We start from the raw sequence: 26,226 nt of genomic DNA on the forward strand, positions 1-26,226 counted from the left end.
GGATTTTGGATCACTTACTGGGTGAGAATAATCAATCAGTGGTTTAGGAATGAGTGCAGGGGCGGAGGAAGTGTACAGGTTTTTGCAGTACAATCGTAGGAAATGAAAAAATTACATGTGTTTTTTAGTTTGTTAACTAATTGAAAATTGAAGACTATGCTTAAACAAGACTAAATAATCTTATCACTATTTTAAACGAAATTCGCGTGTAATAGCTCGACGCGCAGCCAGAAGCTATTATCCAAAGAAACGTGCTTCAGAATGCAGGCCCAAAAAATGATAAATTATTTATCCGTGACCCCCATAGGGTATTTCTTCAGAAAATTTTTCGCCATTGAGACTAAATTATTTATTAAAGTATATAATGAGCTATTACGATATCTATATTATATTCCTTGACTAGTTTTTGTTCTAATTTACAGTTTTTTTCGTGCATTTATTGCCCCATCATTTAGAATCTGTCAGTTTTTTCAGTGTAATTCCCATACTTCCTGGTGTAGTATATGTGGTTATGGTTTTTTGAGTCCATTTTTATTGTAAATTATTGTAATAAGCATTTTTGCATCATTAAAAATATACTTTCTCTATATACAGGGTGAACGACTATACGACTTTTTGGGTTGCATAACTTAAAAGTATTTTCAGCGACACAGTGTGTACTGTTTTTGTGGCGCAACTCTGACACCTTATTTATATTATATATAAAGTTTTATTTTTGAAATTTCGATGCGGCGTTGCCAAATTATTCTATTTTTCTGGAAATTGTTTAATAACGCCAAGGTTCGCAAAAATCACGTTATTTTTATATCGTGTGATATGCAGTTTATTGTATTGACGATGAAATTGAACCTTAGTACACACAGTGATTATAAAAAAATGTAAAGTATTACTTTGAAAAGTCATATCGCAGATTTTTTCACACAGAATGCCCTGTATTTTATTACTGTTTTTTTATTCTTTGTTTTTTGTTAACGTAAAATTTCTACAAAATGTGAGTTTTTAAATTTAATCATTAAATCATGTGAGAATATTACAAATTATTAAAAATTTTAGAAGATGTTAAAACCTTGAAATTCGAAATGATAATTTTTAGAAATACCTATTCCTAGTCAAAAAAATTAGGAAGAAAAATTCCAAACGTTTTAAAGAACATTTAATAAAATTTCAGGTTTCAAAATTAAGATATTACAAAATTTGGTATTTTATCGTAATGGATATTCCCAACAACTCCAAATTTTGAATGTTAATTGTTAGAAATATAATTGTTAGGCGTCTAGTCGAAAAAAAAGGAATTAGACTGGACTGTGTTTCTGTATGTTATTGTAGCACTTTTTTTGTTTGATTATCATGTGCTGCTAATGTGTGTTTTGTCATAAATGGCATACTATAATGTATGTACACTTTTCTCATAATAAAATTAGCAACAAAGAAATGGAAATGATACACGCTTTAAAACTGTAAAACAATCAGCACGTATAAAATCAGATATTCATGTAGTAGTGGTTTATGAATTCGCGTTGAGTTTTTACCGTCGACATCCAGATTTTTTTGAGGAAAAAATCAAAATTGTATAACAACATTTGAACAGTGAAACTGCTAAACCAAATGCTCTGAAATCTTGCAAACATTTTAAGGTTTTGTGTTAATCAAAATTTGTCCGTTTATGTCCTTCCCGAAAAAAACTGAGTGTGCTCATTTTCACACAAAGACACAAAATCAATCAAATGTCATTTTCTTTTAACACAAACGCCGCTGATGCATCTAATCTGAACGTGCTAATAGTCAAATTCTTTCCAAGTATAAAAGTAAAACAGTCGAATTTAAGCATGTACTGAGAATTGGAAATACACTTTTTCGTGCTGAGTATCTGCTTTAAATACATTTCATATTGTCGGCACTTGTGTTATTCAGGCTACTGAATTTTATTTTATAGAAGATATGTATCAGAAAACAAAAAGCGCAAAATAAAATTTTATGATTTTTCAAATATGTGTCAAAAAACTGAAAAGCTGAAAAATCGAAAAATCGAGAAGTCGAGAAATTCAAAAACAAAAAAATCGGAACATCGAAAAATTGTACAATCCAAAAATCGCAAAGCCGACAAATCAAAAACCGAGAAATCGAAAAACAGAAACATCAAAAAATTAAAACATCGAAAAATCAAAACAATAAAATTAAGAAATCGGAAAGTCGCAAAGCCGAATAATAAAAAAATCGGGAAACGGAAAAATGGAGAAATCGAAATAGCCCCAAAATCAAAAATTAAAAATTGAAAAATTTTAAACGTAAATCAATGAATGAAACAATCGAAAAATCGCCAAACTGAAATTCGAAAAATTGCAAACCCGAAAAAAAAAACGAGAAATAAAAAAATCGCAACATCAGAAAATTGGATGATCGAATAATCAAAACATAAAAAATCCAGAAATCGAAAAATTGAGAAGTCGAAAAACCGAGAAATAGAAAAATTAAATATTGAAAAATTTTAAATATAAAACAATAAATCGAAAAATTGGAAAACTGAACAGTCCAAAAATTGAAACATCGAAATCTCGGTAAATCGTACAACGAAACATTGAAAAGAAGTGAAAAACTGAAAAGAGGAAAAATCAAGAAGTCGAAAAATCGAGAAATAGGAAAGTTAAAAAATTCGAAAATTTAGAAACGCCAAAAATTAAAAAATGGAAAAATTGAAAAACCCCAAAACTAAAATATCGCAAAATTGAGCAATCAAAAGATGAAAACTCGAAAAATTGAAAAACTTAAAAATCGAGAAGTCGAGTAATTCAAAAATTGAAAAGTCGAGAAATCGATTAATGGGAAAATAAAAAAATCGAAACATCGAAAAATTGTACAATCTAAAAATCGGAAAGCCGAAAAATCAAAAAACCGAGAAATTGAAGAACAGAAACTACAAAAAATTAAAACATCGAACAATCAAAACAAAAAAATTCAGAAATCAAAAAGTCGCAAAGCTGAATAAAAAAATCGAAAAATGGAAATAGCCCCAAAATCGAAAAATCGAAAAATAAAAGATTGAAAAATAATAAACGTAAATCAATAAATTGAACAATAAAAAATCGAAACACTGAAATCTCGATAAATCGTGAAATGAAAAAGGCGAAAAATCGCAAAACTGGAATTCGAAAAATTGCAAAGCCGAAAAATAAACGAGAAATCAAAAAATCGAAACATAAAAAAATCGAGACATTGAGAAGTCGAAAAGCCGAAAAATCGAGAAATTGGAATAGCCCAATATCAAAAACTCGAAAAATCGGAAAACTGAACAATCGAGAAATCGAAACACTGAAATCTCGGATTAATCCTGAAGTAGCAAAAATTGAAAAATCGATAAAATAGAAAATCGAAAAATTAAAAAACTGAAAAATGGAAAACCGAGAAATGGAAAAATTGAAGAACTACAAAACTGGAAAATGGAAAAATCGAGAAGTCGAGAAATGGGAAAGTGAAAAAATCGAGGACTCGAAAAGAAAAGATTAATGGAGAAATCAAAAATTCGAAAATTTAGAAACACCAAAAATTGAAATACAAAAAAATTAAAAAATAGAAAAATAGAAAAATCCTTAAACGCAAATATCCACAAATTAAGCAGTCGAAGAATTGAAAATTAAGAAACTGAAAATGACAACCGTCGATGCGAACAAATCTACAAATAAAAAAAAATAAAAAAAAATTGGAAAATCAAAGAATCAAAAATCTGAAAAATCTCAAAACTAAAATATCGAAAAATTGAGAAACTGAAAGATGAAAAATCGAAAAATTGAAAAACTGAAAAGTCGAAAAATCGGGACGTCGAGAAATTCAAAAATTTTAAACGTAAATCAATAAACTGAACAATCGAAACATCGAAATCTCGATAAATCGTCAAATCAAAAAGTTGAAAAATCGCAAAATTGCAGAGTCGAAAAAAAAACCGAGAAATCAAAAAATCGAAACATCAGAAAACTGAAAATCGAGATATTGAAAAGTCGAAAAATTGAAAAACTGAACAATCGAAAAATCCAAATACCGAAATCGCGGTAAATCGTGAAATAGAAAAAGTGAAAAATCGAAAAATTGAAAAACCGGGAAGTCGAGAAATGGGAAAGTCAAAAAATCGGGGACTCGAAAAAAAAAAACGATTAATCGAGAAATCAAAAATTCGAAAATTTAGAAACGCCATAAATTGAAATAGCAAAAAATTAAAAAATCGAAAAATTGAAAAATCCTAAAACCCAAATATCCAAAAATTAAGTAATCGAGGAATTGAAAATCAAGAAACTGAAATATTGAAAACTCGGAAAATTGAAGAATCAAAAAACTGAAAAACCACAAAACTAAAACATCGAAAAATTGAGAATTCGAAAGACAAAAAACCGAAAAATTGAAAAACGGAAAAATCGAGAAATCGAGAATTTCAAAAATCGAGAAATGGGAAAATAAAAAAATTGAAACATCGAAAAAAGAAACGATTAATTGAATTGCAAAGTCGAAAAATCAGAAAACTGAACAATTGAAAAATCGATAAAATCCAAAATCGAAAAACTGAAAAACCGAAAAATGTAAAACCGAGAAATGGGAAAGTCAAAAAATCGAGGACTCGAAAAAAACGATTCATCGAGAAACAAAAATTCGCAAAAGTAGTGGAAGAATTGAAAATCAAGAAACTGAAAAATCCCAAAACTAAAATATCGAAAATTGAGAAATTGAAAGATGAAAAATCGAGAAGTCGAGAAATTAATAAATTGGAAAGTCGAGAGATCGAGAAATGGGAAAATAAAGAAATTGACACATCGAAAAATTTGACAATCTAAAAATCGTAAAGCCGAAAAATTAAAAAACCGAGAAATCGAAAAACCGAAACATCAAAAAACTGAAACATGGAAAAATCAAAACATAAAAAATCCACAAAATAGTAGAAAATTTGAAAAATTAAAAATTGAAAAATTTTAAATATAAAATCTAAAAATTGAGAACTTGAAAAATCGGAAAACTGAGCAATCGAAAAATTGAAACACCGAAATCCGGGTAAATCGTGAAATCGAAAAGTTGAAAAATCGATAATAAACTGAAAACACGAAAAATCAAAAATTCGAAAACTTCGAAACGCCAATAATTAAAAAATCGAAAACTTGAAAAATTCTAAAACCCAAATATCGATAAATTAAATACAAACGCCAAAAATTGTAATAACAAAAAATTAAAAAACCTAAAAATTGAAAAATCCTAAAACCCCAGAATCCACAAATTAAGTAATTCAAGAATTGAAAATCAAGAAACTGAAAAATTGAAAAATTAAGATATTAAAAATCGGAAAATTGAAGAAGTAAAAGAACTGAAAAATCGCAAAACTAAAATATGGAAAAACTGATAAATCGGAAGATAAAAATCAAAAAATTGAAAAACTGAAAACTCGAAAAATTAAGAAGTCGAGAAATTCAAAAATTGAACAATGTAAAAATCGCAAAACCGAGAAGTCGACAAGTCTAAAACTCGAGAAATCGAATAGCCTGAAGTTGAAAATTCGAAAAATTAAACATTGAAAAATTTTAAATATAAAACAATAAGTGGAAAGATTGAGAACTTGAAAAATCGAAAACTGAAAAATGGAAAAGTCAAAAAATCGAGAACTCAAAAAAAAAAACGATTAATCAAGAATTCACAAATTTGAAAATTTAGAAACGCGAAAAATTGAAATCCCAAAAATTAAAAAAATATAAGATCCTAAAACCCAAATATCCACAAATTAAGTAATCGAAGAATTGAAAATCAAGAAACTGAAAAATTTCGAGACTAAAATATCGAAAAATTGAGAAATCGAAGATGGAAAATCGAAAAATCGAGAAGTCGAGTAATTTAAAAATTGGGAAGCCGAGAAATCGCGAAGTGGGAAAATAAAAAATTGAAACATCGAAAGATCAAAAGATAAAATAATAGAGAAATTGAAAAGTCGAGAAGTCGAAAAATCGAGAAATCGAGATAGCCCAAGTCAAAATTTCGAAAAATAAAAAATTGAAAAATTTTAAATACAAAACAATAAATCGAAAAACTGAGAACTCGGAAAATCGGAAAACTGAACAATCGAAGAATCGAAACATCGAAATCTCGGTAAATCGTGAAATTGAAAAACTGAAAAGTCTATAAACTAAAAAATGGAAAAACCGAAAAATCGAAAAAATTGAAAAACTGAAAACACGAAAAATCAAGAAATCGAGAAATGGGAAATTCAAAAAATCGAAAACTCGCAAAATCAAAAATCAAAACATTCTCAAATCCAAATATCGAAAAATTAAGTTATTGAAGACTTCCGAATCGAGAAACTGAAAAATTGAAAAATTGAAAAATCGAAAAATTGTCATCAATGTGAAAACCTAGTGAAAACTAAGTAATTCTAATAAATCCAGAAATTAATTTAGTTAACATATTAACAGATTGTGGAATTTTAATCTTTGTTTGCTTAGTTGCCTTTTATAAATGTTAATTAAATCATGTAAAATTGCAAGTATGTGAAAATTGCTGAAGTTAATGGTATTAAATATGCATTTATTGGAAAATATTACAACATCAGGAATTCGAGTTGACTCTAGTTTTACAATTTCAGTTGGTTTAGTTGAAAAACGACATATAGGCCACATATCAAATATTTTACTACTACTCTGATGTGACATCACAGAGCTAAATTCAGAAAATTGTTTTTTGTTTATGCTAAATTTTGAAAACTTAATTTTCACATAGTATTTCAGGTACGCTTTCTTTTACATTTTTCGGAAACTCAAAATTTGTTACATGAAGTTATAAAAAAATGTTCGTACAAATTCGAATAATTATTTTTTACCAAATTTCACTTCTTAGATGTTTAAAATCGTTGAGACTACTACTGAAATAATCAGAAAAGAAAACTAAGGTATAAATGGTTAAGTTCTAACATATTTTATCATGACAATTTAACACAACATGAATCATATTTGATAACGAAAACACTTTTCCATTTACTAGAAACAGGTACATTAATAATTGCGTGCATAAGTAATGCTTTGCTTTACATATTGAACAGTAGGTTATTGTAGCTGCCATAGTAAAACACATTTAATTGAATAATGATTTATTAATAACTATTATGCGGTTCCCATTTCCTTGAATACTTGTTCCTATACGTAACAGCGAAATATCATTTTAGATAGTTTTTTTTTGCCACGTTTTTGACTTTTTTAATTCCCACTTATGATTAAAACACTATTCTACAATTCCGCTTCTCACGTGTGGTACCCGAACCACAGTCAAGGTTCTTTTTTCGACTAATTTAAATCTAATCAAACCTTTCATACATTTCACGTTTGCGACTTTTTTATTTCTTAATTTATCGTCGGCGATGCTTCGCAATTTATTGACTGTTTAGAAACCAATAATAGATTCCTAATCAAAAAACCTGTGTCGTATATAATAAAACGCTAATAAATTACGTAAAAAAGGTGTGAAGCATCCAATAAAATAAATTTCGGAATGATAAAACCCGCCAATGACAAAATCCATTATTAATATGATGCATGTGTTATGTATCCGTTATGTAACGAGTGGGCCGAGCCGAGGCCGCACTTTTCTATTGTTCCGAGGCAAGGAAAAATCGATCAAGCTCAATCTAAATAAGTCCAAAGAGATGCAAATAAGAGCCGAAAAAAAAGCGAATAAATTAACACTTTGTCACTCATTATAGAACGATCAAGAAACCTGTTGATTTTGTTTTGACACGATTTATCCGATATCTCTGCAATCCATCTTTTCTTTCGTGTTTATCAATTGAAGCGTTTTTTGCGTGTTTCTTCTCTCCAAACCCGTCTCTCCTTGGGCGTATTTCGTGTCATTGAAGTTGAGTAATTAATTGGACCGCCTGTTATAAGCCTGCACTTTTTGCTGTAATATACATTGTAAATCAGGCGAAATCGTTATGGGAAAATCTTGACATATTGGCGGCCATAAAAGGTAATTATTTAAATTTCATGCCAATAATTTTAGATCAGGTCTAATTATGTTTGCTCTTGTAATTTGTATGGCCTGGAGTTGGTTTTTTAGGTGGGATTTTGGCGATTGTGTGGGGACTTTTCGTTTTACGGGCTTTTTTCTACATGGGTAATTAAATCTGGCAGTTTTTGTAATTGTTTTGTTTTTAGTTGGATTTAAAGTTGCTAAAAACAAGATTCCGTTTTTTTTTTATGAGAATTAGGTAATAAGTTTTTGGCGGACGTTTACATCTATTAAATATGACAAATTTGGAATTTTGATATTTATTATGACACTCGGATTTATGCAAAATTCATATTTTGCATTTTTTTGCATATTCCACCTGATTTTTATCCACATTTGTTTAGTTTTGTGGTAAATTTTGGAAATTTATCGATTCCAGTAAATTTTATATTATTTCAGAAGTCGCTAACCGTACGAGTATGATTTTTGTTTAAAATATTCCCCCATTCCATCTACCAAAACCGAGCGGGTAACGGAAGACACTAATTTAAGCTTGATAAGTTAGAAACACATTTAATCATCAGTGTAAATGAAAATGTTTTGTAGTAGTTGGTTGTGAACTTTGTAAATATTTTTAAACATTATTTATTATTTGTTTACATGATAAAGATCGACCAACACCACAATTTACCTTAAAAATAATGTGACAATTGGTTTTCATTAATAAAGAAAAATTGAAAATTGGGTCAATCGAAATTAAAATAATCCAATATAATTGTGTATTGTTTAGCACTAAAAAATTTGTTTCCTGTAGAGATATGTATGCACAATGTAATCTACGAAAGTCATCAGCGTGTCGTTTTCTCTCCCTCTCTTTCCATGTTGGGTGTATCAGATAAAACTATCTTTGTTGCTGCAGCCCGCGTTTTTTGACAACCTCTAACTTGATTAAAATGCAATGAAGGTAAGTGACGTGTGTCATCAATAACTTCATACATCCTCATTGTTTTGTTTGGTTTTTGTCAGCTGCGATGGTTAAAATTGAGTGGGCAACGTTGGTAGCATCAACAATGAACATATTATTATTTTAATTCACCGATGAATCGAATATCGGGTGATTTTTTAAATTTCTGCTCTAGTTGGACATGACGCTTACGCCAGCCATTAGATTATCTTTTTCCCAAAACATATTACGTATTTACATATAAATATTTATACCCCATAGATAAACAGATAAATAAATACATTAATCGCGCTACACAAAGAAAGCAAATTTATGAACACCGTAGATAAACTGGGGACAAAGCTTTCGGTTATGTTAGCGTCCACATCTGCAGCTGTATGAAAACAAATTTCTTTGCTTCCGCAACCTTATCTTACGCAAATTTAATCTTCTTCCCGACGATTAAACCGCCACTTCACTCATAACGACATGCGTCATCTTCGGTTATTCAGGCGAATTTTATTGCTACCAGCAGGAATATTATCAACAGGTGGTAATCTTCGCAATGCGAACAGATAAAAGTGAAAAATTCGTGTTCCGCTTAAAAATGACTGTATTGTGTACCTGTATGCGTCCTTTTGTGCGCCTTCAGGTGCGAACTTTTCGTGTACACCTTGTTACACCCCATGACGTCACACCGGTGGATCTTTCGACGCTTCATTGAGGGATCGGCGCGGTTGTCTTCGCTAATGTTGTTGTTGTTGAGGGTGACGTTTTTGACCATGGAAGTTTCAGGGGACGTCCTTGAGATGGACCTAGAAGAGAAAATTTTCGTTTGGCTTAGTTTTAATTTTACTCTCTAATAACATAAATGCAATAATTAATATAAATATATGATTATTATTTAATTTATCTAGTTTAAGACGTTTCAAAACGCTAAGCACAGAGGGATTGTAATTTAAAAAACACTTTAGGTTAGAGATGAACATATTTTTTTCTACAATTTTGAAATTAACAGATTTATTTTATGTGGTTCGCTTTTTCAATTTTTTTATTATTATTAACACAACAGAAGTTAAGTTTATTTTTTAATTAAATAAAAAATAGTCTTCTTAGTACTGTATTCCTTTCAAAAATTATATTGTCAAGAGCTACAAAATTTTAGATTTTTATTTAAGTGCTATCTAATTTGGTAAAACTTGGCTTTCATGACTGCTGTTTCGCCGGAAAAATCCATCAATGTTGTGAAACTACAGAACTATTTGTTATAAAATTATGAATTGCGAAAATTTGTCTAATCATCTCCACGAACTCTTTAATGACGTCACTTCAGATTTGTCATAATAAATACCAATTAAATTTTATAAAATAACATATTCCTGTATTTGTGGTCTATGAATCCGACTTGAATTTTTTCCCTAGAAATCCAGATTTTTACAAAACATGTTGGTATTATCTTAACTTATAGGGGTTAGCATTAAAACACAAAGTTAAATTTTATAACATTAACACAATTAATAAATACCATTTAAATTTTATAAATTAACGTATTTCTGTAGTCGTAGTTTATGAATAAGCCTTAAGTTTTTCATTAGAAATTAAATTTTTGCAAAAAATGTTGCTCGTGTTATCCTAAATTATAGGGGTTATCATAAAAAAGCGAATTTTATAATTTTAAAATTATTAATATGTAAATACGATTTAAATTTTATAAAATAACGTTTCTGTATTTATGATTCATGAATTCGCCTTGCGTTTTCCTTAGAAATCCAGATTTTTGCGAAAAACGTTGCTGGTATTATCTTAACTTATAGGGATTATTATAAAAAAAACAGAATTAAATTTTATAACTAATAATACCAATTAACTTTATAAAATATGATACTCCTGTTTTTGTGGTTTATGATTCTGCCTGTAATTTTTTTCACTAAAACTCCACATTTTTGCGAAAAATGCTACTAGTATGATTTAAATTTTATAAAAGAACTAATTTCTGTACTTGTAGTTTATGAATAAGCTTTAAGTTTTTCCACTAGAAATCCAAATGTTTGCAAAAAATGTTGCTGGAATTATCCTAACTTATAGAGGTTATCATAAATAATCACATGCTCATATTCTACATTTTAATCCTTTGTTAAATTAATGGACGATTAAATATTTAATTCGCTTTCTACAGGGTGTTATTGAAAGGTACGTACAACAAAATTGACAGTTCTTTGCGATGTCTAAGAAGCCTGAAAAACTTAATTTGTGTTATCAAAATTACATATAAGGGAAAAATTAACCCCTATCCAACCTTTTTACACGCTACTGAAGCATAAATAGGTAAAATTAATTTATTTTAATAAATCCTAGCAGCTGTAACAATAATAGAAAAATAAGAGACCCTTTTGTTGCTGTAGAAACGAAAGATGACCTTTTTATCAGAGGCGTACAACGAATTTGGACATAAATTTTAATAATTTTTATCTCTAAAAAGAGAACACTTTTACTTGAACTTTTTTTTTTAATTTTAGCACCCATACTTCGAGACCAATTGCAGATTTTATTTTGTACGTACCTTTCAATAACACGCTGTATAAACTGGCCCTAATGTTATAGAACTGTAGAAATTGTTTTAAGTCATTTTTTTTAATAAAATAATAAAATATTGACTATAGCAAATGCTTTCGGAGGCTTTCACGATCGGAGTCAATATATGATCGTTTTTCGAGTTGGGACCGTGTCAATTGAGTTTTTCGGCTAGACGTTTCGTACACTTTCGTAAGTGGCATCTTCAGAAGTGGGGTGAGAAATTGAGAAATTAGGAAGAAGGCGAAAGAGCACGGTTACTCAGTATGTGTGCAAAACGTCGAGCCCAAAAACTCAATTGACACGGTCCCAAACCGGAAAACGATCATATAACAGTTGAAGACACTTTGAAAATTATCAGATTCAGTTATGAAAACTTAAAAAAATATTTTCAAAATATTAGTACATATTTTCAAATAAAAAATTGTTTAAAATCTTCAAAATATTATAAATTCAGCACTAAAATGTTCACAAGAGTGTTTTTTCTTTATTTTTCAAAATAGGAGGAGATTAAATTCCTTTTGTGTCTAGAGTTCGTCTTTTTTTTTCTAAAATTTTTGGCCTTATAAATTTCACTTTTTTGTTTTTTCTGTCAGTAGTAAAACTGTGTTTCAATTCATGTTTTCATTTTTTTCACTACTATGTCACCAACATAGCAATAAGTTCAGTATCCAAAAATTATTGTAGGTATTCTAATTACAAAGTAAAAAGTAACTAACAAGAAACCCGTTAATAAAACATTAAAGTCTCCTTAATTTCATAATTTGAACAGATATTCTTAAGATTTTTGTTAATGTATTTACATTGTCATTAGTTTCACGAGATTTTTATTGTTTTATACCCCACGTCAGTATTGTAGAGATTTTTCTTAAGTAATTTGAAAAGTAATAAAATATTGACTATAATATTTGAAGCACTTTGAAAATTGTATGATTCATTTTTGAAAACTCAAAAGAATATTTTCCAAGTATGAGTATTTTCAAATATATATATATCCTCACAATACTATAAATTGAGCATTGAAATGTTCAAATTCTTTTTTTTTTATTTTAAAAAATAAGAGACGATAAAATTTCTTTTGTGTCGAGATTTCGTCTTTTTTTTGTAAAATTTTTGGCATTGTTGCATATAATTTAACGTATAAAAGTTCTAAGTGAATAGATATATAGTGTGGCAACTATTTACACAATAAGTTCAGTATCCAGAAACTATTGTATAATTTTGTTTAGAAAATGTTCGCCAAATTCAATTTTTTTTTTATTTTGGTCAATAATAAAATAGTGATGTAATTTGAGTTTTCGAAATGTTACTTTTCGTACAATTGTAAAAAAAAACTAACAATAACTAATAAGACTTCAGAGTCTTCTTAATTTCATAATTTAAACAATTTGAAAAGTGTATGCTCATTTTTGAAAGCTCAAATAATTATTTTCAAAATATTAGTATTTTCAAATGAAAAATAGTTCACAATCCCCAGAATTTTATAAATTGAACACTGAAATATTAAAAATTTAGTTTTTTTATTTTTAAAAAGAAGAGAAGATTAAATTCCTTTTTGAAAAATTTAAAACAATCTTGAGGTTCTAGGTATTTGGGTTTGGAAAGAATTTGAAAGTTCTTTGGAGCCTCTAGTGTCTTTTCTTATAATAATTTAATTAAATTTCTTAGAGGATACGTCATTTGGTAAAATCAGTCTTATCTTAGCAAGTACTAGCCCCCCCCCCCTCTATTTTCTTAGACCATATGTCATTTGCCAAAATCAGTCTTATCTTGGCAAGTACTAGCCCCGCCCACCCGCCCTCTCTTTCGTGAGAGGGTATGTCATTTGCCAAAATCAGTTTTACCTTAGCAGGTACTTTTTTTGTAAAATTTTTGGCATTATAAATTTCGCTGTTTTGTTTTTTGTTACAAAACTGTCAGTAATAAAACTGTGTTTTGGGCCTGTTCATTGTTCTTATAAAACTTTGTTATTCCAAATAATTTTCAATTTATTTTTTCATTTTCTTTATTATTATTTCATTAAAAATGTGTTGTTTTCCTGATATTAATACGATTTGAGTATAAAAAAAGTTCTAAGTGAATACAGTGTGGCCACTATTTACTCAATAAATTGGGTATTGTATTTTTTAGAAAATTTTCACGCAAATTCAATATTTTTTTATTACTTTGGGAATACGATGGGATGTAATTTGAGATCTCGAAATTTTATTTTTGTAAAAAATAATTAACAAAAAAGCCCTTAAGACTTCAAATTCCCTTCGTGTTGATATTTTGTTTTTCTTGTCAAATTGTTTACTTTATAAATCTCAGCGTTTTGTTTTTTCAAAAAAAACCTGCCAAGCGATTTATTAATGCATTCATTATTTTCAAAATATTAGTATTTTCGAATGAAAAATAGTTAGGTTACAATCCCCAGAATTTTATACATTGAACACTGAAATATTGAAAATTTTGTTTTTTTATTTTTAAAAATAACAGAAGATTAAATTCCTTTTTGAAAAATTTAAAACAATCACGAGGTTCAAGGTATTTCTGTTTGGAAAGAATTTGAAAGTGCTTTGAAGCCTCTAATGTCCTTTGTTACAATAATTTAATTAAATTTCTTAGAGGATACGTCATTTGCTAAAATCAGCCTTATCTTAGCAAGTACTAGCCCCCCCTTTATTTTCTTAGAGAATACGTCATTTGCCAAAATCAGTCTTATCTTGGCAAGTACTAGCCCCGCCCACCCGCCCTCTCTTTTCTTAGAGAGTAGATCATTTGCCAAAACCAGTCTTATCTTGGCAAGTACTAGCCCCGCCCACCCGCCCTCTCTTTCGTGAGAGGGTATGTCATTTGCCAAAATCAGTTTTACCTTAGCAGGTACTTTTTTTGTAAAATTTTTGGCATTATAAATTTCCCTGTTTTGTTTTTTGTTACAAAACTGTCAGTAATAAAACTGTGTTTTGGGCCTGTTCATTGTTCTTATAAAACTTTGTTATTCCAAATAATTTTCAATTTATTTTTTCATTTTCTTTATTATTATTTCATTAAAAATGTGTTGTTTTCCTGATATTAATACGATTTGAGTATAAAAAAAGTTCTAAGTGAAAACAGTGTAGCCACACAATAAATTGGGTATTGTATTTTTAGAAAATTTTCACGCAAATTCAATATTTTTTATTACTTTGGGAATACGATGGGATGTAATTTGAGATTTCGAAATGTTATTTTTGTAAAATTGTAAAAAGTAATTAACCAAAAAGCCGTTAAGACTCCAAAAATCCAGAAATCGAAAAATCTAAAATTTAAAACATTGAACAATTGAAATATCGCAAAATTGAAAAATGGAGAAATCCAAACATCAAAGAATCAAAAAAGAAAAATTCGAAAATCTAAAACTTAAAAATCGAAAAACTGAAAAATCGACAAATCGAAACTCCAGAATTTAAAAAAATTGAAAAATCGGATAACTGAAAAATCGAAACATCAAAAAATTGGAAAATCGAAAAACCGAGAAATCCAAAAATCGAAACATCGACAAATAGAAAAAATTGAGAAATTGATAAACTGAGAAATTGAGCAATCAAAACATCCAAACATCTGAATTCGATAAATCGAGAAATAAAAAAAATTGAGAAATTTTGAAATAGAAAAATTAAAACATCGAAAAGTTGAAAAAAAAATTAAGAAAGTATAAAACTGTCAAAAATTTGAGAAATCTAAAGTTTAACGAAAAATTGAAAATCCAAAAAGTAAAAAAGGGGTGGAAAGCCAAAAACTGCAAACTGAAAAATTTAAAAATTGGAAAATCGACGAATTAGAATCGATTGGCCCGAAAATTTGAAAAATTGAATTAACGAAAAATTGGAAAATCGAAAGAAACAACAAAAATTAAGGAAATGAAAAAACAAAAAATTGTGATATAAAATCGAGAAAATGAAAAATAAAAAATTAGGAAAATGCAAAATAAAAATCGGGGAGTTGAAAAATTGAGGGGACGGAAAATTGAAAAAGGGCACAATTAAAAATCGAGAATGTGAAAAATGGAAAAATGACAAATTGTAAAATTGAAAAATCAAAAATAAAAAAACGAAAATGTGTGTAATAAAAACTTAAAAAATGCACAAAGTGAAAATCAAACTTGACAATTTGAAGAAAAATTGCTAGAAACCTGAAAATTGGAAAAATTTAATAAAGGAAAAATTGTAAAATCGAAAGAAACAACAAAAAATAAAGGAAATAAAAAAAGGAAAATTGTGATATAAAATCGAAAAAGTGAAAATTAAAAAATCGGGAAAATGAAAAATAAAAATCCGAAACAAAAAACTGGAAAAGGGAAAAATGAAAATCTGTAATATTGAAAAATTACCAAATTAAAAAACTGATGCAAACCGAAAAATTGAAGGAACGAGAAATTGCGAAATGCAAAGTTGAAAAATCTTAAGAATCGAAAAAGTGAAAAATAAAAAAAAAGGAAACATGTATTATGAAATAGAAATATTTAAAATTAAAGAAATTGAAAAATCGGAAGTCTGGAAATCCAAAAACTGCAAAGTGAAAAATTTAAAAATTGAAAAATGGACGAACTGAAAATACTAAGCCTGAAAGTTTGAAAAATTGTAAAATCGAAAAAAACACACAGAAAATAAAGGAAATGAAGAAATGGACAATTGTGATATACATCGAGAAAATAAAAATAAAAAATTCGCCACATTGAAAAATAAAAATCGGGAACATGAGAAATTGTGGAAACGAAAAATTGAGAAACTGAAAATTCGAAATATCGAAGAAACGAAAAATTGAAAAATGGAAAGAAACAACAAAAAATAAAGGAATTGAAAAAATGAAAATTTGTGACATAAACTCGAGAAAATGAAAAATAAAAATCGAGAACTTGAAAAATTGAGGAAACGAAAAATTGAAAATGACAAAAATTAAAAACTGAGAATTTCAAAAATCGAAAAATGAGAAACTGTAATATCGAAAAATTGCAAAATTAAAAAATTGCAAATCGAAAAATTAAAAAATTTAGACGTCAAGAAACTGTAAAACTGAAAAATCAAAAATAAAAAAACGAAAAAGTTTATGATGAAAACTTGAAAAATGTCAAAAGTGAAAATCAAACATGAAAATTTGAAGAAACGAAAATTTGAAAAATCCAAAGATTAAAAATTGAAAAACTTAAAATTCAAAAAAGCGAAAAATAAAAAAAAGAAATACCTATGTAGGTATTGTAAAATCAAAATATTGAAAATTAAAGAAACTGAAAAATTGGAAGACTGGAAATCCAAGAACTGCAAATTGAAAAATTTTAAACGTGGAAAATCATGGAATTGAAAAATGAAAGCCTGAAAATTTGAAAAATTGAATAAATAAAGAATTGTGGAGATTTTTTTAAGTAATTTGGAAAGTAATAAAATATTTACTGTAGTAGTTGAAAACACTTCGAAAAATTGTATGATTTTTTTTCGATAACTCAAAAAAATATTTTCAAAATAAATATGTGCATTGAATTATTCAATTTTTTTTTTGGTTTTTAAAAATAAGTGAATATTAAATTCCTCTTGTGTCTATAAAAGTTCTAAGTAACTAGGTACATGCAGGACCAGTATACATTATTTTTTACTTTTTAAATCTCAGCGTTTTGTTTTTTCAAAAAAAAAAAACAGCCAAGCTATTTATTGATGCATTCAGAGTTCTTAAGGTTATCGATACTTTACATTTTAAAATTATTTTGCCAATAATTTGTGTTAACTACTACGACTTGAATGCATGAAAGTTGCCTATATTTAACCAATGAAAATTCTTACTTACAATGAGGCATCTTTGAGTTTCTGCAGCGCAAACAGTGCCGCCGTGGACGATAGAGATCTGGAAGGGATGTCTTGGGCTATCACATTTTTAGGAATATCTGTAACAAAAAGCATGCATCATAACCACCGCCTTGACACGTCCAACATCACAAACTCATCAAGGTTAATCCGATTTGATAGGGGGCGTAGCGAAGATCCCCCCATTTCCTGTGCTCGTCCCGACCTCAATTAATTAGCTAATGATGTCTCTGATACGTTTTTAATTCGTATTATTGACAAATTATCGAGCGAAACGCCCTTCACATCGATAACGGACACGTCAAGAGCAAATTAATGACATTATTTAAAAAATCGAGTTAACGAGTCTAAAAAGCTTGCACAATTAGCGATCTAGTTATACATATATTTGCCGAAAAAAAACGAGTTAACCAAATATGGTCGAAATTGAGCGATCGCTGCCGCAGCCTTAAGGCTGTTTTGGGCTTTTTTGCGCTCGCGTTAAGGTTGATTTTTTCCGTACCGGTTGGTATTAGTATCAAAGGATTTTGAACCGGATGTGGTGAGGAATGTTTACCGAGAGAAAAAACTAAGGATGTTTGTGTTGGAATCATTATGAATTTATATCACTTCAGCGGCAATTAAAATTATAAAAATTATGCTCTCGAAAAATACGAGTCGGACGAGTTTCGGGAAATATCTGCGATCTGTCGCCTTTAATTATGGCACGAAGCGGCATTAAAAATCATTATCCTCATTAACATTTTATAAGTATTTCTCAAATCCTGTTGAAAATTGCCTTAGCGCAGTTAAATATCATAATTTAATATGCTGGGTGGGGTTGCGGATACGCCTCTGGTTTCATCGAGCCGCGAACATTAACTTGCATTATTCGAGTGACAATATCGTTGACCTGCCGAGACCTTCGTTTCCTTCTTGACGGGTGGATTTTTGCAAAAAAAAAAACGTCCTCCTACGTTCAAGGATGCGATGAGCGCGAAGAGCAAGCTTACTTTTCACTTTTAGATCTTGATTCGGCAGATGTTGTCCTTTTAATGTCATCCGTGTTTGTTCATCTGATGTTTGTTTTTTGTACAGTTGCTCTTTTCGTTTTGTGTGTCACACCCGGTGCTGGTATTTGCGATAGGGTGTTACCAAAAAGTGGTTAGGAATTTTAATTAGAATATAGATGGTTACTGATTTTGGGGAATTAACTTTTATAATGCAATTAATTAGGATTTGCTACAAGAATGACTCTTGTTCGCGTTGGAGATTTACATAATTTCTAGCTTTTGTGGTGTTTTTTTAAATAAACTAAATATTTTCAAGGTTACGAATTCGCGATGATCTTGTAACATTTATATGCGATGTTTTGGCTGTCAACTTAACGGAAAGAATGTCTTTATTATGTGCGCTTTCCGGACGCGGTGACAAAATTTTCATTTTTATTTATACGTTTATATTCGCCCCTTGGAACTGTTGGTTGGCTTAATTCCAATATTGTGTCTCACGTGTCGAGCTTTTATTTGTTCGTATACACATAAATTGGAGTCTTCCTCATTCCTCTTCACATGTCTTATTTATTCAGATCTTTATATATACATCCAAGTAAATTTCTTTTTTTTTAATTAAATACAACGACAAGTAAATTAAAAATAATGAAATAATTTCTATTAATTTTTATTTGCGTAAAAGTTATAAACTTGTTTAAACACAGAACAGGAACATTGTGTGTGTCATTTACTTTTTGTAATTATATACAGTTTAAAACAATTGCAAGGTGTTCTACCAATCCTGTCTTTTCGGGCGCGGCAACCTAATCCGACCCTGGAACCGAAGCAAACATATTCGTAATGGAAACTTTTACACGCGGGGTACAATTATCAATCCTAAACGTCAACTACCGGTTATTACAGTCATTTTTACTTATTTCTAACCGTTTTTTTTTACACTGCCTATTTTTTTGGGTTATTTATAGTATAGGTCTTACACTCAGAACCGTATCTGAAAGTATTTTTGAAATGATGATCTTCTTTAATTTTTATAACGTATACAAATTCATATTTTTCATAAAGACGCTATATTTTTCGAATCAGTACGTTGAGATTTACATACCGGAATTTTTTGTGAATTTTTAGACAACTTTTCCACAAGCTGGATTTATTATTACTGCCCCCTTATAAAAACTGTGACCACGCTTCGACAATTTTCGAAAGTTGGCCAAACATTTTTTTGTAAATTTCAATCTCTAGAAGTTATTTTCGGCCTCATTTCTTTAATACGTAATTTTTGTAATTTTTAGAAAATCGCTAATTGAAATATGGAGACAATTTTTAAAATTTTTAAAAATTTGATTTTTAAACCGAATATTTCGCAAATGTTGCTCCGGAATCATAAACATGATATATTTTTTGAATCAGTATGTCGAGATCTATATATCCGAATTTTTTATGAATTTTTAGACAACTTTTCCAAAAGGTCAGTTTTTCATTATATAAATTTTTACCATTTCTAGACCATTTTCGAAAATTGTCTTACAAACTTAGACTCCACAAGTTTCTTTGGGCCTCATTTCTTCGATAGTTCCTGTAATTTTTCGAGAATCGCCAGTTAAAATATGTCAATTTTTAGATTTTAAAAAATTTGACTTCCGGACTCAATGTTTCGCAAATCTTGCTCCGGAATCATAATGACGCTATATTTTTCGAATCAGTACATCGAGATCTATACACCAAAATTTTTTGGTAGATTTTTAGACAACTTTTCCAAAAGCTCAATTTTTCAGTACTTCTTTATACATTTTTTTACCATTTCTAGACCATTTTCGAAAATTAGGCAAAGGCATTTTCTTGTAGGTTTCGAACTCTAGAAGTTATTTTCAGACTCAATTCTTTGAAAACTCTTGTCATTTTTCAAAAATCGCCGACTTGAATAAGGCATTTTTTAAAATTTTGAAAAAATTTGACTTCGAAACGAAATTTTGCAAATCTTACTCCGGGACCCTAAACACCATATATTTTTCGAATCAGCACGACGAGATCTTTGTATCAGAAGTTTTTGTGAATTTTTAGACAACTTGTCCAAAAGCTCAATTTGTTAATACTGGCTCCATATAAAAATGTTGAGCATTTTTCGATCATTTTCGAAAATTAACCAGATATTTTCTTGTAGTTTTCTAAATCTGGAGGTTATTTTTAGCCTCATTTCTTTGAAAATTCTTGTCATTTTTCGAAAATCGACACTGAAAATATAGCTGCATTTTTTTTTTTTTATTTTGAGAAATTTGACGTTCGAACCGAATATTTCGCTGTTTTGTTTTGGAATTAAACACGCGAGATTTTTCGAATCAGTACTTGGAGATCTATATACTCGATTTTTTGTGAATTTTTAGAAAACTTTTGAAAAAGCTGATTTATAAAAATTTTGAACATTTATAGACCATTTTTGAAAATTAGTCAAAGACATGTTCTTGTAGATTTCGATTTCTAGAAGTTGTTTTCGGCCTCATTTTTTTAATAACTCTTGTCATTTTTCGAAAATTTTTGAAAATTGCCAATGAAATTATGGTAGTTTTTAAAAGTAAAAAAATTTTACTTTCGAAACGAAAATTTTGCAAATCTTTTTCCGGGACTATAAACATGATATTTTTCGAGTCAGTACATCGAGATCTATATACCGGATTTTTTTTTACGAATTTTTGGACAAATTTTCCAAAAGCTCAATTTTTCAATAGGTATTAAAATTTTGACCATTTTTAGACCACCTTCGAAAATTAACCAAAGACATTTTCTTGTAGGTAGATTTTGACCTCTAGAAGTTACTTTCTGCCTCATTTCTTGATAACTCTTGTTAATTTTGAAAATCGCCAATTTTTAAAATTAAAAAAATACTTTCGAACCGAATATTTCATAAATCCGGGATCATAGAGACGCTATATTTTTCGAATCAGTACATCAAGATCTATATTCCCGAATTTTTTGTGAATTTTTAGACAACTTTTTCAAAAGGTCCTTAATAAAAATTTGGTACTATTTATAGACCATTTTCGAAAATTACTCAAAAACATTTTTTTTTACATTTCGACCTCTGAAAATTGTTTTTGGCCTCATTGTTTTAATAATTCCTGTCATTTTTTGAAAATTTTCAAAAATCTCTAGTTGAAATGTGGCATTTTTAAAAATTTTGGAAGAAATTTGATTTTCGAAACGAATATTTCGCAAATCTTGTTCCGGAACCATAAACACGATATAATTTTCGAATCAGCACAAAGAGATTTATATATCAGAATTTTTGTTTGTAAATTTTTAGACAACTTGTCCAAGAGCTCAATTTTTCAATGGGTATAAAAATTTTGACGATTTTTAAACCACCTTCGAAAATTAACCAAAGACATTTTCTTGTAGGTAGATTTCTACCTCTGGAAGTTACTTTCGGCCTTATTTCTTCCATAACTCTTGTTATTTTTGAAAATCGCCAATTGAAATTAGCATGAAAATTTGAGAAACAATTACATTCGAACCGAGTGAAATCGTGCTACGACACCATAAACACGCCATATTTTTCGAAATAATACGTCGAGATATACCCGAATTTTGTGTGAATTTTTTGTCAACATTTTCAAAAGCTCAATTTTTCGATACTGCGCCGTTATAAACAATTGGACCATTTATAGACCATTTTCGAAAATGAACTAAAGACCTTTTCTTCTAGATTTCGACTTATAGAAGTTACTTTCAGTTCCATTTCTTTGATAACTCTTGTCATTTTTCGAAAATCGCCAATGGAAATATAGTGGCAATTTTTAAAATTTTGAAAAAGTTTGAATTTCGAACCGAATATTTCGGAAATTTTGCTCCGAAACCATAAACATGCTATATTTTCCCAATCAGAACGACGAGGTCTACATACCAGAATTTTTTGTAAATTTTTGGACAATTTTTTCAAAAGCTCAATTTTTCAGTACCGCTCCTTTAAAAAAATTTTGACCAGTTCTAGACCATTTCCAAATAATCCAAAGACTCTTATGATTTTTCGAAAATCGCCAATTGAAATATGGCAATTATTTTTAAAATTTTGAAAAAAATTGATTTTCGGACCAAATACTTCGAAAATCTTGCCCCAGAATCATAAACACGCTACATTTTTCTAATCAGCACTACCAGAATTTTTTCTGAAATTTTTCGAAAACCTTCAATTGAAATATGGCATTTTTAAAATTTTGAAAAAAATTTTACTTTCAAAACGGATTTTTCGCAAATCTTGTTCCGGAACCATAAACACGATATATTTTTCGAGTCAGTTTATATTTGGACTTCTCCAAAACTTCAATTTTTCAGTAGGTATAAAAATTTTGACCATTCTTAGACCACCTTTCAAATTTACCAAAGACATTTTCTTAGAGGTAGATTTTGCTCTCTAGAAGTTACTTTCGGCCTCGTTTCTTCGATAATTCTTGTTATTTTTGAAAATGGAAATTTGAAATAGGTATGCTAATTTTTAAAATTTTGAAAACATGTTCCAAAAATTTCAAAAGCTCAGTTTTTCGATACTGCGCCGTTATAAAAATTTGAACCATTTATAGACCAATTTCGAAAGTTAGCCAACGACATTTTCTTGTAAATTTCGGCGTCTAGAGGTTATGTTTGGCCTTATTTATTTGATAATTCTTATCGTTTTTCGAAAATCGCCAACTGAGATATGGCAATGTTTACAATTTTAAAAATGTTTGAATTTTGAATCGAATAACTATTTTGCAAATCTTGCTTCGGAATCAAAAACACGTTTTATTTTTCAAATCAGCACCACCAGATTTTCTTCTTACTTTTTGGACAACTTTTCCAAAAGCTTAATTAATTAATACTGTCCCCTTATAGAAATTTTGACAATTTTTTGACAATTTTCGAAAACTAACCATACATTTTGTTGTACATTTCGAGCTCTAGAAGTTATTTTCAGCATCATTTCTTATGTAACTATCGTAATTTTTCGAAAATCGGCAATTGAAATATGGTGGTAATTTTTTTTAAACTTTGAAAAAAATTTGACTTTCGAACCGAATATTTCGTAAATTTTGCTCCGGAATCACAATAACGGTATATTTTTCGTATCAGTACTTCGAGATACCCGAATTTTTTGTGCATTTCCAAAAGCCCAAATTTTCAGTAATGCCCCTTACAAAAATTTTGACCACTTCTAGACCATTTTCTTGTAGATTTGGACCTCTAGAAGTTATTTTCGGGCTCGTTTCTTCCATAGCTATTGTCATTTTTCGAAAATCGCCAATTGAAATATGGCAATTATTTTTAAAATTTGGAAAAAAATTCGCTTTAGAACCGAATACTTCGAAAATCTTTCTCCGGAATCATAAACATGCTATACTTTTCTAATCAGCACGACGAGATCTACATACCAGATTTTTTTGTCCATTTTTAGATAGCTTTTCCAAAAGTTCAATTTTTCAGTAAAAAACTTCAATTTAAACTTTTGACTAAATACATTTCTTGTAGATTTCGACCTCTACAAGTTACTTTCAGCCTCATTTCTTTGAAAACTCTTGCAATTTTAATATAATATTCATTAAAATTTTATAGTTTTCTAATTTAAAAACGACCCACTTTTTTACGGTATATGTATGTTATGAATATCGCGCAGATAGTAAAATGTTAACCAAAATCTGCCGAATCATTCCACAGTAAGTAGGACTTTTGTACTTGTGGATTTTGAATCCGCCTTGAGATTTTTTCCGCAGCATCCAAATTTTCGCAAAAAATTCAAAATTGTATCCAAACTTCCAGCGTTCTGTTTTTTCTTGTGAAATTACTTTGATTATTTTTCTGTCTATGAGTAACTCTTATGTCACTATCAACGTGACCTAATTATAGTTCCTGAATATGATTGGAAAAAAAATCCTCATTTATTGATTCATTATCTTTTTGTAATCATTGTAGTTTTTTTAAATACCAATAACGCCATTCCCTTATTTTTGTTGACTTGGCTTATCGATCACTATAATCAAAATCAATCTTTGTGCAGAGATTTATGAAACTATAACACAGAATTCCTGTTATTTCTGAAACTTTCTTCAAAACATCCGCATTGTGGTCACCTACTTAGTTGTTTCCAAAATTTCCGTAGAATATTCGTCACGTCTTATTTTTCTTGGAATAATTCCATGGTCAGCGATTCGCCAAAATTGCATGTGGAATTTTCGGTAAAGCTGTAGTTTCTTTAATTAGTGCAACTGTTGTACCTACACATTTAGCTGATTTATTCGGCTTTAGGATATATAATTTCAGTTTCACTAACTCGACCAAAATTTTCGCACACATCTGTATTTTCCAATTCTACACATTCTCACGATATTTACAAGACACTAAGCCATACCTTCTTTCCTTTCAATCGGTTTGAATCCTATTTCTCCAATGTCGCCGATGTCTAAATTGGAGCGCCTCAAGGCGCCAGTCTAGGAGCCCAATTATTAATGATTTTTATTAGCGACTTACACAATCCTACAAGAAAAATGTGTTTCTTTACAAATTTACAAGCAAATGACCCAAATTCGTCCTAGTCATTGACTATTCTCTCTCTATATTCGTCCTTCGACGTCAACGTGGTACCTACGCCACTGCCGCTACTCCACCGACCGAATAAATAATACCGGCTAAAAAATCGCTAATTAAGGTTTTTCGGCGCGATAATTGCTCGACCTTGCATTAATTTAAATTATAGAGAGCGAAAATAGCGCTACCTGTTTGCGATTACTTCTGTGAGAACTAGCGCCGTCCTTATCCCGCAAAAGCGATCAGAGCGAGAGAGCAAACGATATAAATTACAAAAGAGAAATATGATATTAGAAGAGATAAGAAGATCGACCAATACAGCTTTTAATTTATTGGTGCGTTTGAAAGGTCAATTCGGCTTCGAGTTCGATTAGGTTTTAATGGATCGGTTCCGTACTGATCGTTGATATTTTAATTGAATTGGATAATAAAAACGTATGGCTACTTGTTGCGAATGGGAATTTAAAATACTGACGAATTAGTAGCCTAAATTAAGGTCTTTTCACACCGACTAGCGTGTTATTAAAGGTTAAAAACGTACGAGTCGACAAACGACCAATTTTCGTCCAAACTAAATTATAGGCTTTTTCCTTTTTTTTTGGACGCTTTTTGTGTGTGTCTAACAGTTCTCTTTTACGGGACCCAGAAGTTTTAATGGCGTGGTTTGAATGTAATTACTGTCATTTGGGTTTGGAATTGTGAGGTCCAAATATTGCACCGACTTTTAATTTTATTCCGATTTAATGAGGATTACTGTTAATCGCAAAGAGGTTAAACTGTGCTGCGGGAGAAAATTCGATAGCAAGCATGTGTGTAATTATAAAGTATTTAAAAAAAAAATTACCCCTATAAATTTATGTGTAAACTTGTGAATAAAATTCCAGGAAAAGCTTTAAGAAGGTCAAGGTGACGCTCAGCCCCCCCGGTAGCTGCGCCGCTGAGTAGCGAAAATTTTCCCAAAGGCGGGTGCGGCGGCTGGGCGTGGGGGGCGGAGGAGCGCAGCGAAGATGACACTAGGCGCGGTCGCGGTGTGCTATGAAAACGGAATAAACATAACCTACACACAATCCGCCCGGTTACATCATCTGCGTTCGTGTTTAACACGGAACTTTGAGATCGAGCGAGAAATGGTAATCACTTTGGGAGATAATTACCGGCATTAATATATTTTATGCAGTTGAGTAAGATCCTGGTCGATGGGAAGACTAGATGAAGATCCGGGCGGGGCCGCCGCGGACACGTGGGTTCAGAGGTCACGTGACAATCGGGTCATTCGTGTCGATGGATGGAGGAAAGTTTGGGTTTGGGTTTTGCCCGGGGGTTCGATGGTGTGTGATAGAAATTGCGTTATTGTTTATATTATTATTGTTGTTGCGATGATTAGTATTATTATTATCTGTAG

The 26,226-nt window shown here is 29.9% G+C and overlaps 1 protein-coding gene across 2 annotated transcripts in view; it reads right to left on the bottom strand.

The window, feature by feature from the left end:
* The window catches only part of LOC135142680 (Krueppel-like factor 5), a 222,415-nt gene that overhangs the window by 9,084 nt on the left and 187,105 nt on the right, over window positions 1-26,226 (bottom strand). For both annotated transcript variants that reach the window (XM_064074430.1, XM_064074429.1), the window contains exons 5-6: window positions 17,270-17,366; window positions 9,527-9,717 (exon numbers count right to left, since the gene is read on the bottom strand). In XM_064074430.1, the coding sequence (XP_063930500.1) occupies window positions 9,527-9,717; window positions 17,270-17,366 (288 nt within the window). The remainder of the gene's footprint in view (window positions 1-9,526; window positions 9,718-17,269; window positions 17,367-26,226) is intronic.

This window comes from Zophobas morio, unplaced genomic scaffold, assembly GCF_036711695.1.
Source record: "Zophobas morio isolate AGI-343-1 ecotype UQ-CSIRO unplaced genomic scaffold, CSIRO_AGI_Zmor_V1 ptg000049l, whole genome shotgun sequence".
In the NCBI taxonomy this organism is placed as follows: domain Eukaryota; kingdom Metazoa; phylum Arthropoda; class Insecta; order Coleoptera; family Tenebrionidae; genus Zophobas; species Zophobas morio.